This window comes from Eutrema salsugineum, unplaced genomic scaffold (assembly GCF_000478725.1).
Source record: "Eutrema salsugineum unplaced genomic scaffold, Eutsalg1_0 scaffold_1, whole genome shotgun sequence".
Taxonomy (NCBI): Eukaryota; Viridiplantae; Streptophyta; class Magnoliopsida; order Brassicales; family Brassicaceae; genus Eutrema; species Eutrema salsugineum.
This window is the reverse complement of record NW_006256909.1, coordinates 3,189,477-3,212,945: the sequence shown is the minus strand read 5'-3', so window position 1 is coordinate 3,212,945 and position 23,469 is coordinate 3,189,477. Positions and strand designations below refer to the sequence as shown.

General features: G+C 37.9%; 6 protein-coding genes across 10 annotated transcripts; 1 reads left to right on the top strand and 5 right to left on the bottom strand.

Annotated features, from left to right (window-relative positions):
- Positions 1-158: 158 nt before the first annotated feature.
- Positions 159-1,772, bottom strand: LOC18029945 (V-type proton ATPase subunit c''2). 2 transcript variants are annotated; one of them, XM_006412404.2, is made up of 4 exons: positions 1,531-1,772; positions 1,296-1,373; positions 697-867; positions 159-612 (listed from the first exon to the last, which is right to left on the bottom strand). In XM_006412404.2, exons 1-4 carry the CDS (start codon positions 1,647-1,649, stop codon positions 447-449), a joined length of 534 nt encoding a protein of 177 aa, XP_006412467.1. In that variant the 5' UTR covers positions 1,650-1,772; the 3' UTR covers positions 159-446. The 2 variants fall into 2 exon arrangements, with proteins under 2 accessions (XP_006412467.1, XP_024005889.1); XM_024150121.1 differs by having other exon boundaries at positions 159-867.
- Positions 1,773-2,536: 764 nt separating this feature from the next.
- LOC18029944 (protein ECERIFERUM 26-like) lies at positions 2,537-4,029 on the top strand. The gene is made up of 2 exons (XM_006412403.1): positions 2,537-3,013; positions 3,106-4,029. The coding sequence occupies exons 1-2, from the start codon at positions 2,537-2,539 to the stop codon at positions 4,027-4,029; spliced, it is 1,401 nt and encodes a 466-aa protein (XP_006412466.1).
- Positions 4,030-4,232: 203 nt separating this feature from the next.
- LOC18029676 (putative FBD-associated F-box protein At1g05080) lies at positions 4,233-5,975 on the bottom strand. Its single transcript, XM_006412402.2, has 4 exons — positions 5,966-5,975; positions 4,837-5,801; positions 4,608-4,742; positions 4,233-4,511 (listed from the first exon to the last, which is right to left on the bottom strand). The coding sequence occupies exons 1-4, from the start codon at positions 5,973-5,975 to the stop codon at positions 4,233-4,235; spliced, it is 1,389 nt and encodes a 462-aa protein (XP_006412465.2).
- A 490-nt stretch (positions 5,976-6,465) lies between these two features.
- LOC18029675 (UDP-D-apiose/UDP-D-xylose synthase 1) lies at positions 6,466-10,425 on the bottom strand. 4 transcript variants are annotated; one of them, XM_024149277.1, is made up of 12 exons: positions 10,047-10,425; positions 9,814-9,949; positions 9,490-9,712; positions 9,273-9,388; positions 8,780-9,142; positions 8,461-8,559; positions 8,211-8,318; positions 7,796-7,910; positions 7,556-7,686; positions 7,377-7,478; positions 7,181-7,273; positions 6,466-7,105 (listed from the first exon to the last, which is right to left on the bottom strand). In XM_024149277.1, the coding sequence occupies exons 5-12, from the start codon at positions 9,080-9,082 to the stop codon at positions 6,674-6,676; spliced, it is 1,383 nt and encodes a 460-aa protein (XP_024005045.1). In that variant the 5' UTR covers positions 9,083-9,142; positions 9,273-9,388; positions 9,490-9,712; positions 9,814-9,949; positions 10,047-10,425; the 3' UTR covers positions 6,466-6,673. The 4 variants fall into 4 exon arrangements, with proteins under 4 accessions (XP_024005045.1, XP_024005046.1, XP_024005044.1 ...); XM_024149278.1 differs by having other exon boundaries at positions 9,298-9,388; XM_024149276.1 differs by having other exon boundaries at positions 8,780-9,388.
- Positions 10,426-12,335: 1,910 nt separating this feature from the next.
- LOC18029672 (WD repeat-containing protein 75) lies at positions 12,336-16,201 on the bottom strand. The gene is made up of 15 exons (XM_024149735.1): positions 15,957-16,201; positions 15,696-15,872; positions 15,458-15,607; positions 15,036-15,360; positions 14,808-14,926; positions 14,615-14,692; positions 14,379-14,543; positions 14,247-14,294; positions 13,975-14,144; positions 13,796-13,874; positions 13,642-13,718; positions 13,424-13,553; positions 13,190-13,322; positions 12,920-13,092; positions 12,336-12,831 (listed from the first exon to the last, which is right to left on the bottom strand). Exons 1-15 carry the CDS (start codon positions 16,089-16,091, stop codon positions 12,481-12,483), a joined length of 2,310 nt encoding a protein of 769 aa, XP_024005503.1. The 5' UTR covers positions 16,092-16,201; the 3' UTR covers positions 12,336-12,480.
- Positions 16,202-16,432: 231 nt separating this feature from the next.
- Positions 16,433-20,430, bottom strand: LOC18029671 (CLP protease regulatory subunit CLPX2, mitochondrial). Its single transcript, XM_006412396.2, has 14 exons — positions 19,717-20,430; positions 19,581-19,642; positions 19,399-19,499; positions 19,211-19,290; positions 18,924-18,974; positions 18,553-18,627; positions 18,394-18,471; positions 17,911-17,973; positions 17,703-17,773; positions 17,499-17,598; positions 17,292-17,396; positions 17,124-17,186; positions 16,916-17,038; positions 16,433-16,758 (listed from the first exon to the last, which is right to left on the bottom strand). Exons 1-14 carry the CDS (start codon positions 20,359-20,361, stop codon positions 16,561-16,563), a joined length of 1,815 nt encoding a protein of 604 aa, XP_006412459.1. The 5' UTR covers positions 20,362-20,430; the 3' UTR covers positions 16,433-16,560.
- Positions 20,431-23,469: the final 3,039 nt, after the last annotated feature.

The following is a 23,469-nucleotide window of genomic DNA, read 5'->3' as shown; positions in this document are numbered from 1 at the left end:
GTTTAGTTGGTAGGTTTGTGTACCGAAAGTGGCAGAGATCAGTACATTGATATTTGAATGTTAGGGAAAAAAAAACATTAATAAATCATCTTAGGGTGATTATTGCCGGAGATCTTAACTAGTTGATGTGAACTAGATACATTAACAATAACAATTGGACGAAATTTCCAATTTCAATAATGTACCAACAACAAATCATATACAAACTCGTCTTTGATTATAAGAGAAACCAAAGAGAATACAAACATGAAGATGTCCTCCAAAAGTGACTTATTCCAAAGTATTTAAACAATACAAAAAAATTATGGATCCAAAAGAGAGGTTCTCAGTTCTCACAAAGGTTTGTCTTCTAGACATCAGTATCCTTATCAGAATGAAGATAACCAAAAAGCCATGTTCTTTCCAGATTTGCAAGTAACATCACAACGTTTTCAGACCGGTAATACTTATTTGGTTGGCCACGTCGCTTGTGCGGACATAATGATTCCCACAATAACTCCAAACAATCCGAGAGCACTCCCGAAGATCTCAATCACAAGAATCTTTACAAAGAGTGTGGAGTTCTGAGCATCAGACAATGCGCAACTGCTTCCAATGATTCCTACACATAACCTGCAGGAGAAACGCAACCGATCTGACAATGGAATCCAAAAACCAAAACTAGTAAGGAAGGAGGAAGAGAATGAAGATACAGACCCACATACAAGGTTGGCGAAACCAACTATGATTCCAGATGCGAAGATTGCATATCCAGCTCTAAGAGACTCAGCGTCATACATCTTTGAAGATGGGACACTCTCCAACTTCGTTTGCAGTATGATTGCAACAATAACGCCATATATAGCTACAGCTTCGCAAAAGATTACACTGGGAGAACAAAAAAATGCTTAGTCATTGCATAGTTCACACCATTCATCGTGTTTCATCACGCACCAAATTTATTAAGCCTACCAACCAGGCGAGTCCTTGGGTTTCGAATTTTCTTAAATTCCCAGGTCAACAACTTTTTCCTCTAATCATTATGTGACAATCCACTACTCTTGCAGAGATGTGGCATTAAAGCACCCAGAACAAATAAGAATTAGCTGCTCAGCCATGGATTCTCATTGGTATTCAGAACAAGACATCGAATCTACAACGTTCCCTAAAAATGGCCACTAATCGGTTTTCAGAAAGATAAAATCAGAGAATCCTTGAATGGGACCTTCAATTCAAACTCAGTTGATCCGTAAAGGGAAATAAATGAACACCAACGACCACAAACTATAATTAAAACCTTGGAACCTTTAACATACCTGATAAGATTCTTCGAAGTGATACGAGGAGCTTCAATGGCCGCACCGATCAAACTACTTCCCGTAATGTAAATTCCCCTAAAATCAGACAAGCAAAACAGATTGGTGAAAACACGATGCTACGCGAATCAAACAGGTCAGGCTCAGGAACAAATGGCGAATTAAGGGTTACACAACCAATTAACATGCCAATGCTTGTGTCTACGGGAAGGAAGAAGAAGAAGATTGGATTTACCAGGCGGCACCGAGGACTGAAACGCCGATCGAGATGGCGATTCCGATAGCGGAGAAAGTGTACGGCGAGATCCTTACTAACGCTGCACCCCACGAGCTCGCATCAACCATTCCAGACATTCTCTCTCTCTCTCCCTCTCTCTCTTATTGCAATGGTCGTGATGATACGATCTGCTTCTTTCTCTATCGGAGGAGAGAAATTATCAGGGCCTGTGATCTGAAGATATTGAGGAAGTGAAATTTACGCGCTCGTGGATGCGCGTGTGTAATATAAGAAAGAGAGCGACGACGTTTCGCTGTCCGCGTTAGTTTGGGCCTCGTAATAATTTAGGCCTTGTTCTCCTATCAATCCAAATTCTTGATATATTTAATATCCACAATCTATCTATTCCCAATTTATTTAAGCAAATTGCCGTCAAATTTGGATTAAAAAAAAACAACCAGTTCAAATAATTTGGAAATTGGAACTAGGGGTGTTCAAATTTATTTATCTCATAGCCGTTTAGACTACCTAAAACAGGTTGGATATGGTATTAATTAAACGTTTTAAACACTAAAATATGTTGGGTCACACCACTTACCATTTACCAACTTTACGTAATAACATCCATCGTCCAATTAGTAACGTTTTCTTGAATACACACGCTCAATTATTAACAAAAAGGTTAAACCTTTTTAAAAAATGTAATGTGTTTGACCTTCTAATACAATTCGATCCAAAAAAAAAAAAAAAAAAAAACACGCTCACCTGTCATGTATATAAATAAAAGAAATTACCACCAATCGTTGTAAAACTTATTGTACGTACAAACACACACAAACCGGCGGAACAGAAACATGTTTTACGGGACCATGAAAATTTTACGTCCCCTTAGGTGAGGGTTGTTTTGTTCACGAGAAATGTATGCGTTCAAACATGAAGATAATTGTAAATACACACCAACAATCGCACATATATATACAAATGTGCATGCGCATAAAAACCATCAAATAATATTTAAAAAAAAATGTCTGCGAAAGAAGAGACAATAATGGAGGAGGAACGCGTGAGATTCATATGCAAAAGAACCGTGGTGAGCACTAAACAGGTTGAGCCAGGGCAATTATACCGGTTATCAGTACTCGACCACGTGATGGAACCGAACCACATCCGTCTAGTATACTACTACCGATGTTCCAAGACTAGAGAACCGGGAGAAATTACAAAAAAACTAAGGGAATCATTAGCATACACCCTCAATTGTTATCCGATAATAACCGGAAGATTGGTTAAGGAAATTGATGGTACGGATGAGAAGAATGAACTAAACCGGCAGTGGAAGGTGAAGAGCAACGATTCAGGCATGAGGATGGTGGAGGCGAGAGCGACCGGGACGGTTGAGGAATGGCTTAGGAATGTAAATAGGGAGGAAGAGCTTAAGCTTGTACATTGGGAGGACATATATCATGATCTTCCTTATTATTGGTCAACCTTTTATGTTCAGGTATCATTTATATACAAACTCCGGTTTATTTTGGTTTGGATTCACTTGGTTTAATTAGTTTAATTTGATTTGGTTCTTTAAATTATCTACAGGTGACTGAGTTTGAAAGTGGTGGGTTAGCTATTGGATTAAGTTGTAGCCATCTCTTAGCCGATTCAGTTTGTGCAATGATGTTTATCCGAGCTTGGGCAGATTTAACCCTGACTCGAAACATGATGGCTCCACCACTTTTCCACTCGTTGCCTCCTCGCCGGTTCGCTAACCACAGACTGATCGCTAATAATAACCAACTGCTTAGCCATTACATCAAATCTTGCGCTCTAACGGCTACACCGTCAAACGTGGCCAAGGACCGTATGGTCACCGTTACTCTTTTGTTCCCCGATCCGTTGGTTCGAGCTCGCAACAACGAGCCAGGGGTTTCAGCCTTTGAGATTTTGGCTGGAGTCTTTTGGGTCTGTGTGAGTCTAGCGAAAGGGAAGAGAAACGAGTTCATGGACATGTCACTGTGCGTAGACGTTAGGAAACTATTGCGTTTAGACCAGAGTTATTTTGGTAATTGCATGGTTTATCACAAGGTTCACTATTCCAAACCGGTTAAAACCAAAGATAGATTATTATCATTATCTCACGCTGTTCAAGAGATTCATAAGACAACCAAGAGACTAGACTACGACACGGTCATGGACTTGATCGAGTGGCTCAGTAGCAATAATAGCAATCCAATATCCAACGGTTCAGATCTCGTGTGTGCTAATCTAGAGAACATGGCGAGTTCGCGTCCCATGATGTTCGAGGAAGATTTGATCTTGAGCCACGTGTCTTGTTATGTTGAAGGGCCCGTAGCTGGAGGTGGCCAGTTCATAGTGCTTCCGTCACCGTCTTGCGAGGGACCAATGAGCCGAGTGGTTATGGTCAGTCTTCCTTCAAGGGAGATGGTTAAGGTTTTAGATGATGATCTTCTTCTAAGTTTTGCTCCGGTTCTACTAATGGATTATACAAAACAAACATATTAAATAAAAATTTGGATTTGGATTCAAACGTTCTTCCTTTGAAATCACACAGAAAAAAAAGAAAGTCAAAAGCAGTACTTTACTCTAGCAAGTGGTTAAAAGCATACGTTTTGTATATTCTATCCAGGTAAATCAGTTTTTCAGATTAAATATATTGAGAGGTCCATGATAAAGCTAAGCTTGCACATGAACTGAAAGTAGAATTTTTATTTGAATAAAAGCTGAGATGTGGTTGAAACCCTAGGAATATCTCTCAACTTCTTGATGATCAACTCTTTCCTTTCAAGATCAAAGCTAGGTTTCACAGAAACTGTCACGGTCTTCAAACACTTAGAGTTAGCTAGGATATATGTCAAGAATTCTTCATCTTCTTCCGTGTCTCGATATTGTCTATACTCAAATATTTCGAGTTGTGACGACAAGCATCGAGGAATAGAACTCGGTTGGTCCCACGATAGTGTCAGATCCTCGGTACAGATATAAACCTGAAAAGCAGGGATGGACTATAAATTATTAGGCAAATTTTGACTAGTGTTTTAGTCCATTAATAAAGCTAGAAGAAGAGGAGGATATATACGTACATAATCAACCAAAAGATCTTTAAGTTTTGGAGCATTTTTAAGTAAAATTAGGAGTGGTTCCAACCAATGTGACATATCTGGATATATAGATAACTTTATCAGTCGAGAGAAGTTGATGTTGCTACAACCCACCAGCTGCAACTAAACAAAACAACAACGTAATAATTAGACGCAACAATGTAATCTCAAGGAACAAGCTTGTTAGATAGATAAAGAGTTAGAGAGCTACCAGTACATCGGTCATAGCCAACTCAAGAGACACGACCGCGGAAATAGATGTTAGGACCCTGTCAATATCAGCGAAAGATTCGACATCAATATATGCACTCTCAAGACAAGGCATATTCTCGATCGAGCAAGAGTCTCCTGACATATCAGCGATGTGATAATTTATTAATGCCGGAGTATCGATAACCAAACACCTCCCCGTATCTACAATATCATTGTCATCTGGAGTATTGTAATTAGAATACAATAAGTCCAGTAGAGAAGGCACTTTCACACTAAACTTTGTTACATTGTCATCCTTGTTTCGTTTGACCATCAAATATTCAAGAACGGGGCAGCCCGATAATAACCTAACAAGAGAATCATCTTCTTTATACACAACGTAGAAAAGTTCAAGAATTATGAGCGATGGGAGGCAAGAAGAGGAAGGGAAATCCACAAGAATCTTGCGAGAGAGAGTTAGTTCCTTGAGTGTTTGGCAGGTGTAAAGGCTCTTAGGCAATCCGGTTGGAACTGTGGACCAGCAAAGCTTGAATCTTAGCACACGTACGTGGCGATCAACAGCCTTTTTAAGCCACTTTTGGACATCAGCATCACTAGGACATCCTGGACCAAGTTTGATAAGCAAGGTTGTTAATACATGTGCTTTATGGAGTTCCATTGACTTCTCAAAAAACCACCAAATGCTCTTATTGCTCTCATCATCATCGTTGTCATCATCATCATCATCATCCTCATCATAATCATTCATAAAATCATCACCATATCTTTTTTCTTTGTAATCAAGTCTGGGCAACATCATCCAGATAAAACGCCATCGTTTAGACAAAATCATGGTGGCTACTGCGTCTTTAATCGGGACACGCAACAGTATCTTCAAAAGTAATTCTTCGGGTAAAGCACTGATCATATCTAAGTCTTCACAAACTGCCCCTTTGGCTTCTGCCATCTTCACGAGGCAAAACCCTAGGAGAAGGCAGATTCGGGGTCAGAAGCAACACAAGGAAATTGTTATTACCTAGTAGGTCCGTAAAGTCTAAAGCATTATATATAAAATAGTATTTTTATTATCACCATATTTTACTAATTAAAAAAAAAACATATTACCATATTTCTTTTTTTTTGTCAACTTATTACCATATTTCTTTAGTAGATCGATTAGACCTCGTGTTCGATATTTGTGCTCTAGGTAGAATGAAGCCCTAATACCTCCCCGTATACATATATTATTATACAACACAACTAAGTTAAGAAGCAATGAGACATTAGTCTGGTTATGCAAATAAGAAAGTGTGTTTCGTTGGTTAAAGCTAGCTAAGGACCAAAGTAGAGTGGTTGGAAGTTGTGGAGAGTTGTTAGTGTTTAAAATAAGGTGTTTAACTTTACTTGTAAAACTTGACTAGTGGTAGTAGTTAATCTACTATAAGTATGTATGTGTGTGAGTAGTGAAAAGCATCCAATCTAAATCAGAAGAAAAGGAAAGGATACGAATTATCAATGTAGAAATCAGTTATTCTCTCTAATTTTCTCAAACATCTATTGGTTTTTCTTAGAGCAAAATAAAACCAAAAACAAACAGAGAACAAGAAAAGATGTCAAACAGAGAACTAGAGAGAGAGAAAGGGAGTTGAAACAGAGAAAGTGAGAGGTAAAGAGAATGAAAACAAATTCTGAGTGTTCTAACAAGAGAAAGTTCAACAAAGTGGGAGGAAAAGAAAGCAACCGGTTTCGTCTTCTGGGCCAGCTAATAGTACAGGAACGGTTAACACTTTAAAGAACAGGAAAATAAAGCAACCCACTCAAAAAATTTGTAGACAACAACCCAAAACAAAAAAAACTTAGTACTTATCGTCCTCAATGGCTACATTTTCCCCTTTTTTTCCTGTTCCCTTGCTGCGATTTGCCTGGTTCTTCTTAGTAGCATTGGATTTATCTACCTTCTTCTGAGCTGCAAATTCAGTCATTTTGTCCTTATTTTTTTTTTGTCTTTTCTTGTCCTTCCTTTCAGATCTTTGCCTCAATTTCTGTTTATTTTCTTCTATTTGCTCATTCCTCACAGCTTCTGCGTAGGTCCTGTGCTGATAGGTTAAGGTCGACTCGAGCAAGTCCCAGAGTGATGTCGTCGGGTTCCATCCGAGTTGGCGGTTAATGATGGTTGTATCTGGAATTCCCTTGTGACTGTCTTCATAACCTTTCCCGTAAATTTCTTTTGAGCTAACATCAACCGTCGGGTTCTCAATGGCTTCACCTCCGCTCACTTTTGCGTAAACCTGATAGAACAAAAGAGATTCGTGTTGTTGAGATTTGAGAACAAGAAGAAGACAGTTTTAAAAATGTTCCCTCACCTCTGCCATCATTTCAGCAAGCTGTCGTACTGTAACTTCATTGTTCGGGTTGCCTACATTGAAGATATGGCCATTTGCTCTCTCTGGGTTTTCCTGAACCACAGACACAGTATCATTGCCTGTTTCAGGTGGAACTTCTTCGCTAACAGTTAGTAAATCAAAACCACAGAGGATGATTATACGCAATAGGCCTCACAATCATCAACAGGATGGCTTCAATAGCATCATCGATGTAGATAAAAGTTCTCCGTGATTCTCCACCATCCACAAGCTTGAGAGGCTCCTCGCGTATAAGATGCTGAAATGTAAAGATGCATCAAGCAAAATCTTGCATATACAGCAAAACATTGCATATAGAAACGGATTTGTACTTACATAGGCGAGAACACGTGGGACACCATTGCTAGAACCATCAATGCCGGGGATGAAATCCATCCTAGGTCCAATCCAGTTAAATGGCCTTACAATGGTATACTCAAGGCTATTCTCAGGCCCGGCAAACGCAGCTGTCACAAGAAACCAGTGAGGTGAACTCATTTCACTACATTTATAATTCTTTTTTTGCTAAACTTACATTTATAATTCTTATGTTATCTAATAAGCAAAAATGCTCACCGTAAATGAGTCTCTCAGTAAGCTGCTGAGCACAAGCATATGCCCACCTTATATTCCCAATCGAACCAAGTATGCAAGGGGACATATCTTCTTTAAGAACAGAGAAGGAGGTATCCTGTACAATGTAGATGACCTTAGCTAATTGAATGTCAAGATCAAAAACCATGTTTTCTCCATATTTCAGATCCCACACGATCTTAAACTGAATAATAATACGGGAAAAAAGCTCCCATGCATGCGTGATAGTCTAGTTAGCTAAACTCTTAAAGACTAATTCATTGTATAACTCATGTGATTGCCCCCTGAATAGGGAAAAGAAAGAAAATGGCAGCTACAACAAGTTACTTAGTAAATTCAGCGTTGAGAGGTGATGAGTAAAAAGACAATAAAGCGAAAGGTGCAAAAGAGGCCTAACCTCACGCAGGGGGTCATCCTTGGGAAGATAGCTTCCTATGGTTTCACCATATACGTCAGACGTCGAAAAGTGAATGAGACGTTTCTTGTTCTCAGAGCAGCATTTAACCTACAAATCCAAATGGATTAACCAAAGTACCAGACCAATTTCAACTACTAGTGAGCTCATAACGATTACTTTACCCAAATCTTTGAACGCAGCTAAAGCCAAGTAATGGAAGAAAGTCAGAAGGATCAAACGAGATACATACTATTGGAACTGCGTCCATGAAATTGCTGTAGATAGTATCACGAGTACGCGTATTGCGTTCAGCAGGAGCTGGAGTACAGGTCGCAGCAAGATTTATAGTCTGCAGAGCCAAATAGTTCAGAATCACATCAGACATTACTGATCTCGACAATAGGAAAACGAAGAACTGAATTGAAAAATCTGAATTCCGATAACGGATCTCATCCGACTATGCAATCATCAAACACGAATGCACTAACCGCCATTACCAATTGTCTCAGCTTCCTATGCAATAAAGAAACAGATAACGCGAAATCGCTAAAGGAAAAGCTATCACATACCAGATCCGCCTTCTTGATAAGTTCTTCAAATCTCGAATCACCATCCTTGATGTTGATGCGATGAAACTGGAGCCGACCTTTCCATTCAACCGTATACGGCTCGAGCAAATGCTTGATCTTATCGTCGTAACCGTCGAGCGCACTGATCTTGTCTTCGTCGTAAACGTCGAGCGCAAGCACCGTGTGCGGTGTCTCCTTCATCAGCTTTTCACAAAGATGTGAGCCGATGAAACCTCCGGCACCAATCATGCATATCGTGATCGGCTTAATCGGTCTGCCGTCCAGATCCTCTCCCTTCGCCATTAATCTTCTCGAGAAAACGAACTTCAGATTAACTTGGAAACCTTCGATAACCGCCTTTCTCTGTGAGATCACAATGCGCGTACGAAGATGAGAGAGAGGGAGAGAGAGAGAGGGAGAGAGTGTTGACGCTGGATATTTATAAGGGAGGCGGGAAATCTTCGTCAAATCCCAAATCTCAAAATCCAACTACCTCTTGCCGCGTGGTGTGTAACTACCTCTTGCCGCGTGGTGTGTACTCGCCTAATCTGAATATAAAGCCCGTGTCCTCTCTAATTCCCTTTCTGATATCTCAAAATCAATGTACATCTGCCACAAACAAACACATAGAGAAGTTAATGATTCAATCGGCTCAAAACTCTGAGAAATCTTCACTTATTTGGATGCATTAGACTGCAAAAAAAATATACCTTCCATAGCAGCTCAGGTATGTCTAGAGCAGGCTGAGATATTGCAAGTTCAAAGATAGCTCTAGCTCGTTCTTTCTGTTTCAGCAAGAGACATCTCAAACTCAGCATAGCTTCTCCAAACGTAGCAATTCTCAGGAGACCATTCAAGATACCGCTCGTATAATTTTCTACATCTATCTATGTTTACCAACTGGAGTTCGATCTCAATATATTTCTTGAAGATCTGTTTTGCAGTAAAAAAAAAAAATTCACAATGGTAAGTAAAACATGAAGCAATGAGAAATAAGTGTAAACTATTTCCAGATTAACCGTCGTCAGGCTTACCTTATCTTTTGGAGCGTTCCCAATCGCATTTCCTAATATCTTCCGTGCACCGGTGAGATTCAATTGCCTGATTTCACATTGTGCAGCAAGCAACCATATAGAAAATTTGGTGTGTGGGATAAGCTTCAGGCATTCTCTGTAATATATGGTAAGATAAATACAAACGGTCAATCTAAACCGCCACGAATGAAAAAAAAACGTAGATGAATGTAACTTAACAAGTTTCAGAATACCTGTAAACATTTCGTGTACGCTTCCACATCTTCGTCAAAACCCAAATCTCAAAAATCCAAAATACCTCTTGGGCGCGTGGTGTGTACTCGCCTAATCAGCTGTGAGTGGAAGGTTTTTTTTTTTTATTTTGCAGCATCAGGTGGGATCCCTGTGTGTATCACCCTTGACTTAGATCTTCCATTTTCTGGTGGTTCTTCCATCTTCTGGTGGTTTTTCGATCTTATGGTGGTGAAAAAACATCTCCAAGGATTTGATCAATTTTTCAAGACAAACCCTTCCATCAGACTGAAAAAACATATGGAGGATTTTAGATCTGCTCCGAGATGAAGAAATATGTTCTGGATGATTTGAGATCTGGAGATAAAGAATAAAATGGGATAAAATGTGCAGAAATGAAAAATATGAGATCTTGGGTCAACTCTGACAACCTTATATCGGTGTGAAGTGGGCTTACGACAAATGCCCTTTAGAGCCCATCATCACATTTCACAAACTTAACTGACGTTTTCAAGATTCTACAATATAAAATTATCTCTTACTTTCTCTGGATGCCTTTGGTCAACCCTTGTGATTAAAACTAGACCTTTTGTCAAATTCGTGTAACGTGGAATTATTTTAATACCAAAATATTGTTTTTTTCTTATGATTTTTTCTTCTACATTATAAGGTTTAATTTTTCAGAAAATAGTAAATTGCATTTAGAAAATATGTCATAAAAATTTATGATATTCAAGAAAAAAACTCTTTTATGATTTTCTCATATCAATGACCAAAATACATAAGAAAATTTTAACAATCCAAAAAGAAACTAGTAATCTTATTTTTAATAAAGGTTTTAGCAACATTTGCATATATTTGATAAAAAAATTTTTTTAAAATACTAGATTTAATCTTATGCATATTGCGTATCCGATGAAATACTAAGATTGCATATTTGATAATCTTAGCAACATTTGCATATTTGATAATTTTTTGAAAATACTATATTTAACCGTATCCATACTGCGTACAATAAATCTAGACAATCCTAAGTTCGCCTAATGGTAAACTAAGAGATAATTCGATAATTCAGCTAGATCGATTATACCGCTTATCAGTATTCCGACCACGTCATGGAACCGAACCACATCGTCTAGTATACTCCTATCGGTACATTGGGAGGACATATAATAATAGTATACAATTGTTCTACCTTTTATGCTCAGGTATAAATGTAATTTATACAAACTCCGGTTTAATTTGGGTTGGATTAATTTGGTTTAGTTAAATTTGATCTGTTTTTTTCAAACAAAAATTGGTTGGTTAATTTATCTACATCGAAAGTGGTGGGGTTAGCTTATACATAATGGATTAAGTTGTAGCCATCTCTTATCCGATTCAGTTTGTGCAATGATAATTGAACCTTCTCAAACTGTTTTTTTAAGAACCAAAAAAATTTGTGCCAAAACAACCGATCCTAAGAAGAACAAAAGGCCTTGGACACGTAATGGATTTTGAAGTACTATTTCCGCATCCCCCTGACCAAATCCACCCACATTAGGATTACTCGTTAATGGTTGATCGAGTTTAATGGATTCACCCTCTGAAACAAAAAGTTCTAGGCCTCGAGGAATAATATCAATCACTTGGCGTTCATTGGATGCATCCTTTATGGTTATTTTGTATCCCTTTTTCTTTTCGTAAAATTTTGCTTCTTATCCCTCTTGCCATAGCATTATAAACTGTATTGTTACTTTTGCTACCATCAGGATAAATCTGACCCCTTCCCCTGTTTCCACCTACGTATATAGGATATTTATTGGAATTAACCCTGGTTCGAAACAAGATGGCTCCCCCCACTTTTCCACTCGTTCCTGCCTAGCCCGGTTCGCTGACCATAGACTGATCTCTAATAACCAACTTCTTAGCCATTACATCAAATCTTGCGCCCAAACGGCTACGTGGTCAAAACTGGTCAAGGACCGTACGGCCACCGTTACTCTTCTGTTCCCCGATCCAAGGTTCGAGCGGCGAGTCGGCCACAACGAGCATGGGGTTTCTAGCTTTTGAGATTTGGGCTGGATTCTTTTGGGTATGTGTGAATCTTTTTGCTCTTAAATCTTTTTGGGCAACGTGTTCGATATTTTTGCTCTTAAATCTTTATCAAATTCTGTTGACTTGTTTATCCCCATAATGATCTGGCAGAAAATAAACATAATGCCACGAAAGAGAATATATATCATCATTATACACTTGCAAATCACTGCTGCATGATGAATGAAAGCCCAATCAAAACAACCCTTATGATCACACTTAGAGACTTACAAGAGTATCTCAATTGCAGTTTCTAAAGATCAAAAACTCCAGCATTCTGATTCCATATCGAAACCGTAAGTAAGTAATCCAATATCGGATCTCTTACAAAAGCTACAAAAATTAATGTAGAGATCTCTCTCAAGGGCTATGGCTTTCAGGTTGCATCTCTACACTCTCACATATATTTTTCCGCATCCGGGAAGCAAAGAAATCAGCGCACACGTCGGGGAAAGGCGGGATATTGAGTGTTGATCCGCAAAACATTGTTTCAAAAGGTCTCTCTAACATCGCCAACAATGTTTTCTTACGTGATCTCTTACTTTTCTCGCTTATTGCCGCGAGAAGAACCTCATAATCCTTGGCACTGGTCTCGAGTGTTTCATCGCTAAAAGGATCGAAAAGAACATATTCATGCCTCCCATTTACATACGCGAGAAGTGTCTGAGACTTTTTACTGTCTTCCACAAATGAAAGCGATCCTCCATGGGCCTGCAATAACCAACCATTGTGATCAAGAAACATAATAATATGGTAATGATTGAGTTTTTATACCTTTAGTGAGGTAAGAAAACTATACCTTCATAACGGTCCAAATAGCTACCGGTTTAGGGCCTGACCCATCAAACAAAAGGATAGCTCCATCTTTCCCGCGAAAGATCTGTTCATTAGATTTTGCTGACCTATGAGATCCTAGAAATTCTGCTAAAACTGCAAAGTATGGTGACAACATCTCCGATTGAGTGGCAATGGCTGCAAATAAAACAAGCAGAGCAAAATTTACCAAGACAAAAACAAAACAGAGTTTTAATAGGAAAAAAAAACAACCAAAATACATTTGGTAATAAACCTTCTATGGATAATCTATACGACCATGATAAACCAAACGTCATCAAATCCCAGACAGATAAGTGAGGGTTGGAATCAGGAAAATGAGATGCAGCAACAAGGAAACCTCCAGCGAATGAGATTGCCGTAATTGGCTGAAACATCATCCAAGATTTTTCAGCACTGGCTTCAGCAGTTAATGAACATGGATTTTTATTTTATTTTTTGTTTGTAGAAGTTCTTTTTCTTTTATTACCGTATGAGACTTTCCAAATACATACAAGAGTTTGTTCTGTAACGGGTTCCAAATCGTAAGAACTGTTGTAGCCGCAAGAGCCAGACAAGAACCATCCCCGGAAAAAGCGGCAGCTGTTATCGGCTTTTTCCTGCAAAAGATTTCATCAGTTTCAACTACAACGACTAAGTACTAATGAGAGATGTTGAAAGGTTCCTAAGCTTTTTTCTTTTTTTTACTTATAAGAGCCAACCCCATGACATATCCAGTTTGAATCCTCAGGTGTCAGATTCTTGTCGCTATTGCAAACCCAAATCTTGAAAGACAAAAAGTCATTATCAGTAACAGCAAAAGTTCAAACATTTTCTAGGGAAAGGATTCATTACACTGTACCTTGAAGTCCCCAGCAGAAGATATACTAACAGCCATGGAACGGGCGGGGTTAAGGACAATGGCTGTTATAGCAGCTTCCCTGTAATGAAAAAATTTACAAGGACAAAATGTTACTCTCACCATGAGAATGAAGTAAATCTGAAAGTTTATAGAAACATAAAAACTATAAAGTAAAAAACCTGTGAGGTTGACTTATGACTGTTGATAAGCTGAAAGTTTTGTTGTCTGGTACAAACACCCAAAACTTGAGAGTAACTAAGCCTCTACTGAGACTCCCTGCAGCAAATCTGGCCTCAGCCGTAGCCATCACTGAACCATTCCGGGAGAGAGCAACCGCTGTCACGAGAACCTAATTTCCATAATTCTTCAAGTTATTACAAAACAGAAACAGAAGCAGATCCTTTACTAGACCTTGCAGAGACGAAAGTAAAGAAGAAAAAAATGTACTAACCCGGACTCCATCAGCATCTGGTTGATGGTTTCTCTCGCAAACTTGAACCTGCATATGTTTTCGGTTTGTTAAATAGTTAAACCATACAGCTATAGATACGAACTCGAAAAAGAAGTTTTCTCGGATGCGCACCTCTGAAATCTCATGATCATTTAAAAGGTTGTAGAGTTGAACACGATGATTCGCTGTGGAGAAAGCAGCTATACCGGAAGAACGATCAATGGACACAGTTCTGATGAGACGTATGTGCATCGATCTGTCGTCGCATGTAAACATCATAGGTTCTGATGCCCGAGGCTGTTTTTATAGAACATATATTAACTCCAACAGAAATGGAATCCAATAGGAGCAATATAAGAACGACGAACCTTGATTCCAGAAATCGTTCTCAATATCTCCATTGAAGGCATTTTAAGAAGATGAATCTGATTATCTGCACAAATCGCCTGAAACTTGTTGATCTTAGTAGAGTTAATAATAAAAACACTTCCTTTTTGTTTATGCAGGTTGTGTATATTTAGGCCCACCAAGATTGTGAGCGGAAAAGCTGATCTGACTTACAGAAGAAAGAGTTGGATCTGAAGAGAAGATGAAAAACAACAAGGGAGACTCTATCTTTGGCAAGAGTTGCTTCTTCCCTGTATCTAGCTCCCAAACAACAAGAACCCCTTCCTTTCCCCCTGAAAGAGAGTTCGCAAGCAGAGGAGATGTAGCATACGAGCTCAGTATATAACTTCTTGAAACATGAGATAGAAGGACACAGAGATACAAAAATAACTCAGCCATCACCTGAATACAAAAATGCTCCATCTGAAGAGAAATTGACGACAGTTACTTCAGTGGAGTGCCAGTTGAAAGTGGTGCAAGATTCATCAGCATTACCAATTTCCTTCCAAATCAACACTCTTCCTGTTGCATCACCAGCTGCTAGCATTCTTTTATTGGGATGGAATGCAAAAACAGTAATCAACTCTGTGTGATGTAATGTCATCTCTTTTGCCATGACATGCTCTGTTTCGCCCAAAGTGGCATTCCATATATGTATTTTGCAATTGTGACAGACGCCGAAAAACTCTCCAGAGGGACTCATAACAATTGGTTTTGGCTCTTCCATCTGTGCTCATAAAACAAAATCATTGGACTTTTTATAATCAGTTTTGACGCAAGCATTAGTCTATTATTCGAAAAATGGTTAAATCTACAAATTTGACCTCTTTCAATGTGTCTCCACTAAGAAGAGACTCTTCAGAAGAGAGATTATATCTCCGGATTTGTCCAAACAAATCTCTGGACACACTTGAGCAGTCCTCAACCGAAACGTAAAAAATCAATTCACGTGACAAGTGAAATGGAATCATCACCTACAAGTTCCAAAAATATATACTCATAAGGAAAAGTTGCTTCAAGCAGATATCATGTGCAAAGGCAAAGCATCGAACTTTAACAGACCAGAGAGTAAATCGGAAGGTGAGTATGAAAGGTCCTCAAAAGCTTCGGCGTCGAGAATTCCCAACTCCGAATTTTCCCGTCGAGCGACGCCGTCCAACAGTAAGTTGAGGTTTCATCGCACGCCGAATCAACAATCACAGTCGTCACGGGTGCTGTATGACCCTCGAGTGAAGTAATCTTTTTTAACAAAAACACATAGAGAAGATGATTGGAGTGAAAAAGCAAACCCTAGAAGAAAGGAAGGAAAACTGAGAGATAAACCTGTAAGCCAGTGGCTACGCTGAAAACGGAGACGGAGTTGGCTGTGCATAAAAGAAGCTTCTTTGCGTCGTTTGAGAATGCAGGGACGGAAGTAATGTAGTTTCTTCCGCCGCGAATCATTTTCCTTGGACTCATGGAGACTCGCAGGAGACGAAAACATCTTAACCGGCGAGTAACATATACCCAGCGCTAATGCTTTGCCATGATTTTGCGACGGAACAAATAAACACTGTACCGACTTTTACGACGGAAAAACGACCAAGATACTAATCCTTGACCAAATTTGAGAAAGTTTGCAAATTCCTTAAAAATTAAAATGTCAAACAGTTTCTTTGCAAGTTTTGTGACCAACGTCTGAGAAGAAGCGGTAAATTTGACGACTGCCAAAGATTTCATAAAGTTCTGTCCGTATTTTTGTCGGAACTTCTTTTTTTTCAGTTTATTAATGCGATAGACGTATTAGGCATATTTATGTATTGTTTGTAAATTATTCTTTACTCTTTATTTCTTTGCTGATGAATCTAAACACTGAAACTACTAAGTCATCATTCATGCCCTACATGTATATATAACACGAGTCACACCTCTCATAACATCAGTTCGGCTATAATCTCTGAGCTCTTATAGCTTTATCCTCCTTTCTTTTCTCCTGGGACTCTGTTTCTTCCAGAAATGGTTGCATCACATCATCTCCTTTCAGAATCTTTGCACCACATCCGGGCGTTCCTACTGAACCAACAGACTCTTCATCCACCAAGACTGCTTTTATACCCTGTGATCCTTCTGTAATACTATCAGGTACCTGTTTATGATTCAAATTCAACATTTCAAAAGCAGCACAAACACGCCCTGTTTCTAGTGTGATCGATTTCCAAATATATCTGTCCCTACATTGCCATTATCTTCAATAGAATATCTACGCTTAATAACCTAGGACTCTAAGGGTGCGTTCCTCATACCTCGAACATTGCTTCGGTGAGGATACTTTCCAGTATAGACCGTAAGCCACGCGCACCAGTGTTCTTTGACATAGCCTTCCTCGCGATTAGCCTTGTTGCTCCTTCAGTAAAATGCAGTTGGACCTAACAAATCATCCGGACAGCAAAGAGGATTATAGCAGAGCCTAGGAGGCCTTTGTAAGTAACTTGTAATGGTAGAATGAGTTACATTGTTCATGCGAAACAACTTCTTGTACTGTTTACCCAGTGCACTCTTAGGCTCTGTGAGAACCTACGTAAAGAATGAGCAAGAATTAGAACTCGTAATATTGACAACGTATGTTTGAAAACCATTCCATAAGCAGAGTAACGACAAGCAAAATTAGAAACAAGCTACCTGTACAAGCTGGTCTTCGTTTAATGCAGATAAGCTCACTAAGATGGGTAACCTTCCAACGAACTCAGGAATAAGACCATAAGCAACAAGATCTTCACTTTGTAACTACAACCAGTTAACAATAATTCTAAGTGCTACTTGACATATAAATATAGAAAAAAAGACTAGTATAAAATATAATGAGCCATATAAGAAAGTATTCCTTACAGATTCCAACAAGGAGGATGTTACTGCAGCACTACTGAACCCAGAAGTACTCATGTTTGTACGAACGGAAGCACCAAAACCAATAGATGCATCGTGTTGCCTGGTCAAGAGAGATATATAAATATGCCATTCAATCCCTGGAGTACACGGAGAAAAGGATAAGACTGAAGACTTTGTCGAAACTATAAGACTAGAGAAATTTACCTTTCGGAAACAGTTTTCTCCAGATCAATAAATGCTCCACCACAAATAAAAAGGATGTCTTTTGTATCCATCTGCATATTTGGTTTTCGCCAAAACATTCAGCATTTTTCATGAACTGAAGTATTTTGACTGACTGTGTCACAAAAGTGCTTTCTAAAATGCTCGGAAACAAAAGCGAAACTTAAAAGAAGGAGTTATTTCACGCTACCTGAATGCTATCTCCTCGAGGATCTCTCCGTAATCCTTTCTCCGGAATCGGGACACTGACCACCTGCACATTCATCATTAATTGAAGCTATAATTTATAGTTTTTGGATCACCTAGAATAGCATCTGCTATTAGAAGATTCTCACACTAAATTTATTACATACGGTTTGCTGATTACATATATTTATTAAGGCATGGAGTATCCGACCTATGTTTTTATAGATAATGTCTAAACATATATTTAGCTCTTGGCTACAGCATCAGGTATAGATTAAATACACAATATATTTTTAGCCTTTTATAAGCGAATAGACCATGTGTTTTGTTAACATGAAGTCTAATTTAAAATGAGACTACGCATATGCACAGGTAAAACCTGATCCAATCTGTATCACTATCAGTAAGAAGGCGACCAAGGAATATTGTTTCTGTCAACTATACGCACTTGAGTAAAACAAATGATTATAAAGTAGAAAAAGCTTACAGTTCCTTCCAGCAATTTTAGCAAGGACTGTTGGACACCTTCTCCAGAGACATCTCTACCTCCATTTGAGCTATGAGACTGAAAGAGAACAATATGTTGCTAAGTATTGAGTATTTATCAATTCAGGATCAAGGTAAGGAGCGAAGAAGACTTATATACCTTCATACTCATCTTATCAACTTCATCAATGTACACAATACCCCTTTGAGCTTCTTCTACATTGCACCCAGCTTCCTGCATTAACAAAATATTCAGCTCGTATTAGCATCTATGAAGAATATTAGAAACATGAGTACTACAAAGAGCAAACATGTGCAACAAGGTTTTCTGGATTCAAAAATAGCGAACCAAGCAAAAGTGTTGAGAGGATACAAGTTTTATGAGCTATTATGAACTATTTTGTATCAAAACAGAAGACAATAAAAGGAACAACTGTAGTTTCTGAACATTAGATGATATTCCAAAAGATGGTAGAAACTATAAAGGTATGCTAAAACCAGAGACATAAGACGAGGAGATAGCAGTCATACCACATATAACTTGTACAAAATTGATTCCACATCTTCACCAACATAACCTGCCTGGACAAGACGAGTAGTTTAGTTATGCAAAGAGTAAGACTTGTGAAAGGATCCCTCGAAGAAAACTAGAAAAGTCACGTCATTAAGTATTTTTCAAAATGGTAACCAGATGAGGGATTGCAAGACATCCTAGAGGCCCTAATGCTTCTTTGAGGTACGACATCATTCAATTCTGATTAACTACTTATATCACTGCCAGTTAAACAAACTTGAACGGGATGAGCAAAAAAACTTGCCTGAGTTAGTGAAGTCGCATCAGCAATGGTGAATGGCACATTGACAATACGCGCTAAAGTTTTTGCCAGTAAGGTCTTTCCTGTTCTTATAATCAAGCAAGAAACAGAAAAGCGAATGTAATAAGCATACTAAACAATCAAAAGCTCTTAATACTTTCAAAGAACATTTATGGCTAAAGCACACAAACCTGAACCAGTAGGACCAAGCAACAACACATTGCTCTTATCCAACTCCACGTGATCAATGCTATCATCCTCCATATCAAGGTTATCTGATGCTGAAGCAGACCTGGAAGAAAGAGCAAAAAGGAGTGAGCTTTCTGTTGTGAATTGACGCATAATGACAATGGCGTGGAAGATGAAGACAGACCCTTTTTTCCGAGAAGCGTGATAGATTCTTTTGTAATGATTGTAAACAGCCACAGCGAGCACCTGCCACAAGGAAAGAATCTTAGCTGAAATATAGGATTACGTGGTGGAAGTATGAAGCTAGGAGAGGAGCGGACCTTCTTAGCCTTTTCCTGACCAATGACAAACTCGTCGAGTCCCTGACAGATTTCCTTGGGTGTCGGAAGCTTCTTCACGGATTGCTCCTCTTTATCACCGCCCTTACTTTCCTCCTCTGCCTCCTCATCATCTTCTTCGCTTCTAAGGCCCTGGATTTTCCAATTCCTAGGAAAAGATCTCTGACGGATTTCATCATCATCATCATCATCATCACGTTCCCCTGTACCTTTGACCTTACCGAGTTCGATAAAGCTTCCTTGAAGCGGAGAGAGCTTGAATGGGCGGAAGTAAAAAGCTGTCTTGCATTGGGAACAGAAATTAACGGCCTGATAGATCCCTGGTTCTCTGGCGGTGAGTGAGAGTGGGCGATTGGAGAAGACGACGAGCATCTGGGAGGAGCAACGAGGGCAATTGACGTCGGTCCTGATGTGATCATAGTCGTCGCCGCCGCTAGAGTCCCAAATACGGCGGGAGAAGGAGGAGGAGAAGAAAGGGATTAGGGTGTTGTTGGAGGAGGAAGGGCGTAGAAGCGGGACGCGAGGGAGAGAATCGGCGGAGACAAGGAATCTGAAATTGCGGGAGAGAAGAGACGATGTCGTCGTCTTCCTCGATAGGAATCTTGAAATGGATAAGCTACACAACATTTCTTAACACTCTCTCTCTCTCTCTGTCTGATTCTGCTCAGATTCAAGGCCAATCTTAAGTAACCATTTCGAGAAATGTTTTAGTTTCTTGTTGTCTTGTTGATAGCACTTTATTTGTGCTAACAATACAATTTACCTACCTATATTTCTCACAAGTTTAGCACATTGATTATCCATTCAGATTCGATTCGATTAATCAACACAGGCTCATCGTGCTCGGTAATTCACTTAGTTCTTGCCCGATGTAACAACTCTCATGTCTTCTGATTTTGTATTTATCTAGTTTAAGTTTATCCGTAGAGCCAAACAGACACTTTGCACACACACACACCCAAAAAAAAAGAGCTAAACGCCTGTAAGAGCGTTTCTGTATACGCGCCTGTTTTCTCTAAACAATTCTTATTTGGTACAATCAAGTCTAGTCTTTGTTTCAGCAAAGGCGTTTTGAAATTTACAAAAGACTACGATATCCTTAATCAATCAAGATTACATCCTTTAGGGCCTTTTATCCCGTTCTGCGCTTGATCGTCAAGTTTCTTAGCCCTTTGTTTGGGCCTTTAGCTCTACAATATACCGCCTGTTATTATTTATCGAGAAAAAGAAAACACATGCATGTTACTTAATAAGATGAATCTATACATTTAGAGTCGAATCACATGCATGGCACTATTCTTATGCAGCTTTATAACGAAAGTTGAAAGAAAAAGAGAAAAAAAAAATTTTACCAAAAAAAAAAATTATCTTACCAAAAAAAAAGAGAAAAAATCATACCAATGATTATAATTGTACTTCCAATAATTTCTTATACCCTTGCATATCTTTTTCATCATTACAACCTAACCAACAACCTTTCTTTTTTCTCCATCACAAGCTAATTAGTCAATAGCAATAGCTATCCTTTAATCATTTCGTTTAGTCTCGCCCCGGCCTAGATTCCTTAGAAAGTTTGGATGCGAAGTGTTAGATTCAGATAATCAAATAGGCTGTATGATTTGATTTTTGTTAATCATTTATATAACGCTCCAAATAATGATCCGAATTAATTTTGTTCTCCAATAAATATTGCCTATTAAACGATTCAAGAAACGATGTAATTCTTGAATTGTATAGTGTTTAACAACAAAAAAAAGTATTCTATAGTTGCCAAGTGCATCACACGAGTCACATGTTCATTGCATTATAATACGATTAATTGAACAACAACAAGATCAAGATCAAAATGTCGACGTATTTCATATAATGTAATACTTCATAAGATATCTTGAATAATTCATACTTAGTCTTATCCAGTTTATTATCCTACATATAATGATCATTCTCATATATTTAGTATTTTATTAAAATACTAATCTTAAAAGCTATAAAGTTTCTTGAGGATCGCATGTGAATGAATTATGGACGTTGCTCTATTGTACAAAAGCTTAAGCTAATTTCGGCGCACGTTCATACACTTCGTAATCAAACTGTACTTTGATATATATATTTGCATTTTTAAATTAGATTTTACATTAAAATTATTTGCATTCCTAACCCATTTCCTTGTAGTATTTGCTAATGTTTCTGAGGACTATAATACTTAAGAATTTTTGATAGAAAAACAAATTTATAGGTGAAAACACCATATGTTGGAAATCAACTTGACAAGAAACCAGATGAGAAGCTATTATACAAAATGAAGAAGCTTGAGAAGAGATTTATGTTCTGTCGACCATAGAATTTGCATAAAATGTTTCAAAGGCGTAAAAGATGCTGTCTGGGTCAAAGGTTATGGAAGAGATTGGGCACAAATAACCCTCTAATATATTGGGTGGGTCGGATATCAAAGAAATATAAGTCATTCTATTTATTACCAATTGGTTTAAAGTGATAAGTCCAATCACAATATCATAGTCTAGTTTTTCTTACTATAGTAAATTTTATAATCCGTTAAGTAGTGGAATTTGGTTGGATATAAGCCCATAAAAATCATAATCAAAGAGTTAGGAATTACACATTTTGAATTGAAACATAAAGTAATATATAAGAAACATGACACAATCCATTCGGTCATAAATATTTTTGAAATGGAAGCGTATAAAATTTGTCATGTATTGATTTTGAGTATTACATCTGTTGCAAATAAAATTCACTTTACCACTTTATCTTACATGTGTTCAAAATAACTTTCCACCAAACATAGTTTTTTTGTAACTTGTTTTTGTGTAAGAATTTTTTGAATATAAGAAAATTAAATGAATGATGGCTAACATAATGAAGAAATTGCTAAATCAGGACATTAATAGATAATAAGTTTCAAATTTTTCAGCCAATCGGTGGGTTATCTAGTTTTTATATATATAGATGTATATGTTTGGCGATTCATTCCCCAAAATCAAATGGGAAGAAGAGCAAATAATTTACTTAACATTCACGCTTTCCATTTATTACACTGTCATTTTGGACTGCCATTTTACTATTCCAATGCCTCTTTCACCACTCTTTCAATTATCCATTCAACCTCTTGAATTCTTTACATTTTCCAAGTTTTATATTATAATTAAAAACATTACATCTAGGCTTCCTAGACCAATCATATGAACTCGAGATAACTAAACTTTTTTATAAGAAAAACGATTTTACTTGATAAACTTTGATAATCGGATAAGTATTTATGCTATTTTGAAAAGAAACAAAAAACTCTTGGATCTATTAAATTATTATTATTGACTCATTGTCATGAAGATATTGTATAAATAAATGTGGATACTATCATACTATCAATCTTTGAATATTAAAAGAGATGTCAGGACACAAATTAATTTATTTATAAAATTTTAGTACACAATATTGTAGTTTCTAATAGAATAATTTGTTATATGTTTCAATTCTCATTATTTAAATTAATATCGAATGCCAACATTTTGGTAGTTAAGTGGTGTATTACTTGCACACTTTTTATTTATTTTTTTAAATCACAATGCGATTCCGGTGTGTGACATCTATGTAGCAAAAACAAAAATGTTAAACGTCTGAACAATTAAGAATTATTAAAGTCTCTGTCACTAACTATATAAAAACATCTAATTAGGCTTCATATCGTCGAACAATGATGGTCGCGGTGGACTCGTA

Excerpts from the sequence above, each read along its gene's own strand:
- LOC18029672 (XM_024149735.1), bottom strand. The coding sequence starts at position 16,091 with ATGAGTCCAAGGAAAATGATTCGCGGCGGAAGAAACTACATTACTTCC. Across the intron at positions 13,875-13,974 it reads GTCATAAGTCAACCTCACAG|GGAAGCTGCTATAACAGCCA; the intron begins GTTTTTTACTTT and ends TTTTCATTACAG. Across the intron at positions 13,323-13,423 it reads TATTTGGAAAGTCTCATACG|CCAATTACGGCAATCTCATT; the intron begins GTAATAAAAGAA and ends ATGATGTTTCAG.
- LOC18029676 (XM_006412402.2), bottom strand. Across the intron at positions 4,743-4,836 it reads TGGCTATGACCGATGTACTG|CTGGTGGGTTGTAGCAACAT; the intron begins GTAGCTCTCTAA and ends GTTTAGTTGCAG. Across the intron at positions 4,512-4,607 it reads AAGATCTTTTGGTTGATTAT|GTTTATATCTGTACCGAGGA; the intron begins GTACGTATATAT and ends CCTGCTTTTCAG.
- LOC18029675 (XM_006412401.2), bottom strand. The coding sequence starts at position 10,075 with ATGTGGAAGCGTACACGAAATGTTTACAG. Across the intron at positions 9,713-9,813 it reads GGAACGCTCCAAAAGATAAG|ATCTTCAAGAAATATATTGA; the intron begins GTAAGCCTGACG and ends ACTGCAAAACAG. Across the intron at positions 7,687-7,795 it reads TACTGAGAGACTCATTTACG|CTGCGTTTGCCGGGCCTGAG; the intron begins GTGAGCATTTTT and ends TTCTTGTGACAG.
- LOC18029944 (XM_006412403.1), top strand. The coding sequence starts at position 2,537 with ATGTCTGCGAAAGAAGAGACAATAATGGAGGAGGAACGCGTGAGATTC. Across the intron at positions 3,014-3,105 it reads GGTCAACCTTTTATGTTCAG|GTGACTGAGTTTGAAAGTGG; the intron begins GTATCATTTATA and ends AATTATCTACAG.
- LOC18029945 (XM_024150121.1), bottom strand. The coding sequence starts at position 1,649 with ATGTCTGGAATGGTTGATGCGAGCTCGTGGGGTGCAGCGTTAGTAAGG. Across the intron at positions 1,374-1,530 it reads TCAGTCCTCGGTGCCGCCTG|GGGAATTTACATTACGGGAA; the intron begins GTAAATCCAATC and ends GTCTGATTTTAG. Across the intron at positions 868-1,295 it reads ACTTCGAAGAATCTTATCAG|TGTAATCTTTTGCGAAGCTG; the intron begins GTATGTTAAAGG and ends TTGTTCTCCCAG.
- LOC18029671 (XM_006412396.2), bottom strand. The coding sequence starts at position 20,361 with ATGTTGTGTAGCTTATCCATTTCAAGATTCCTATCGAGGAAGACGACG. Across the intron at positions 18,472-18,552 it reads TTGATAAGATGAGTATGAAG|TCTCATAGCTCAAATGGAGG; the intron begins GTATATAAGTCT and ends GTTCTCTTTCAG. Across the intron at positions 17,599-17,702 it reads GAGAAAACTGTTTCCGAAAG|GCAACACGATGCATCTATTG; the intron begins GTAAATTTCTCT and ends TCTCTTGACCAG.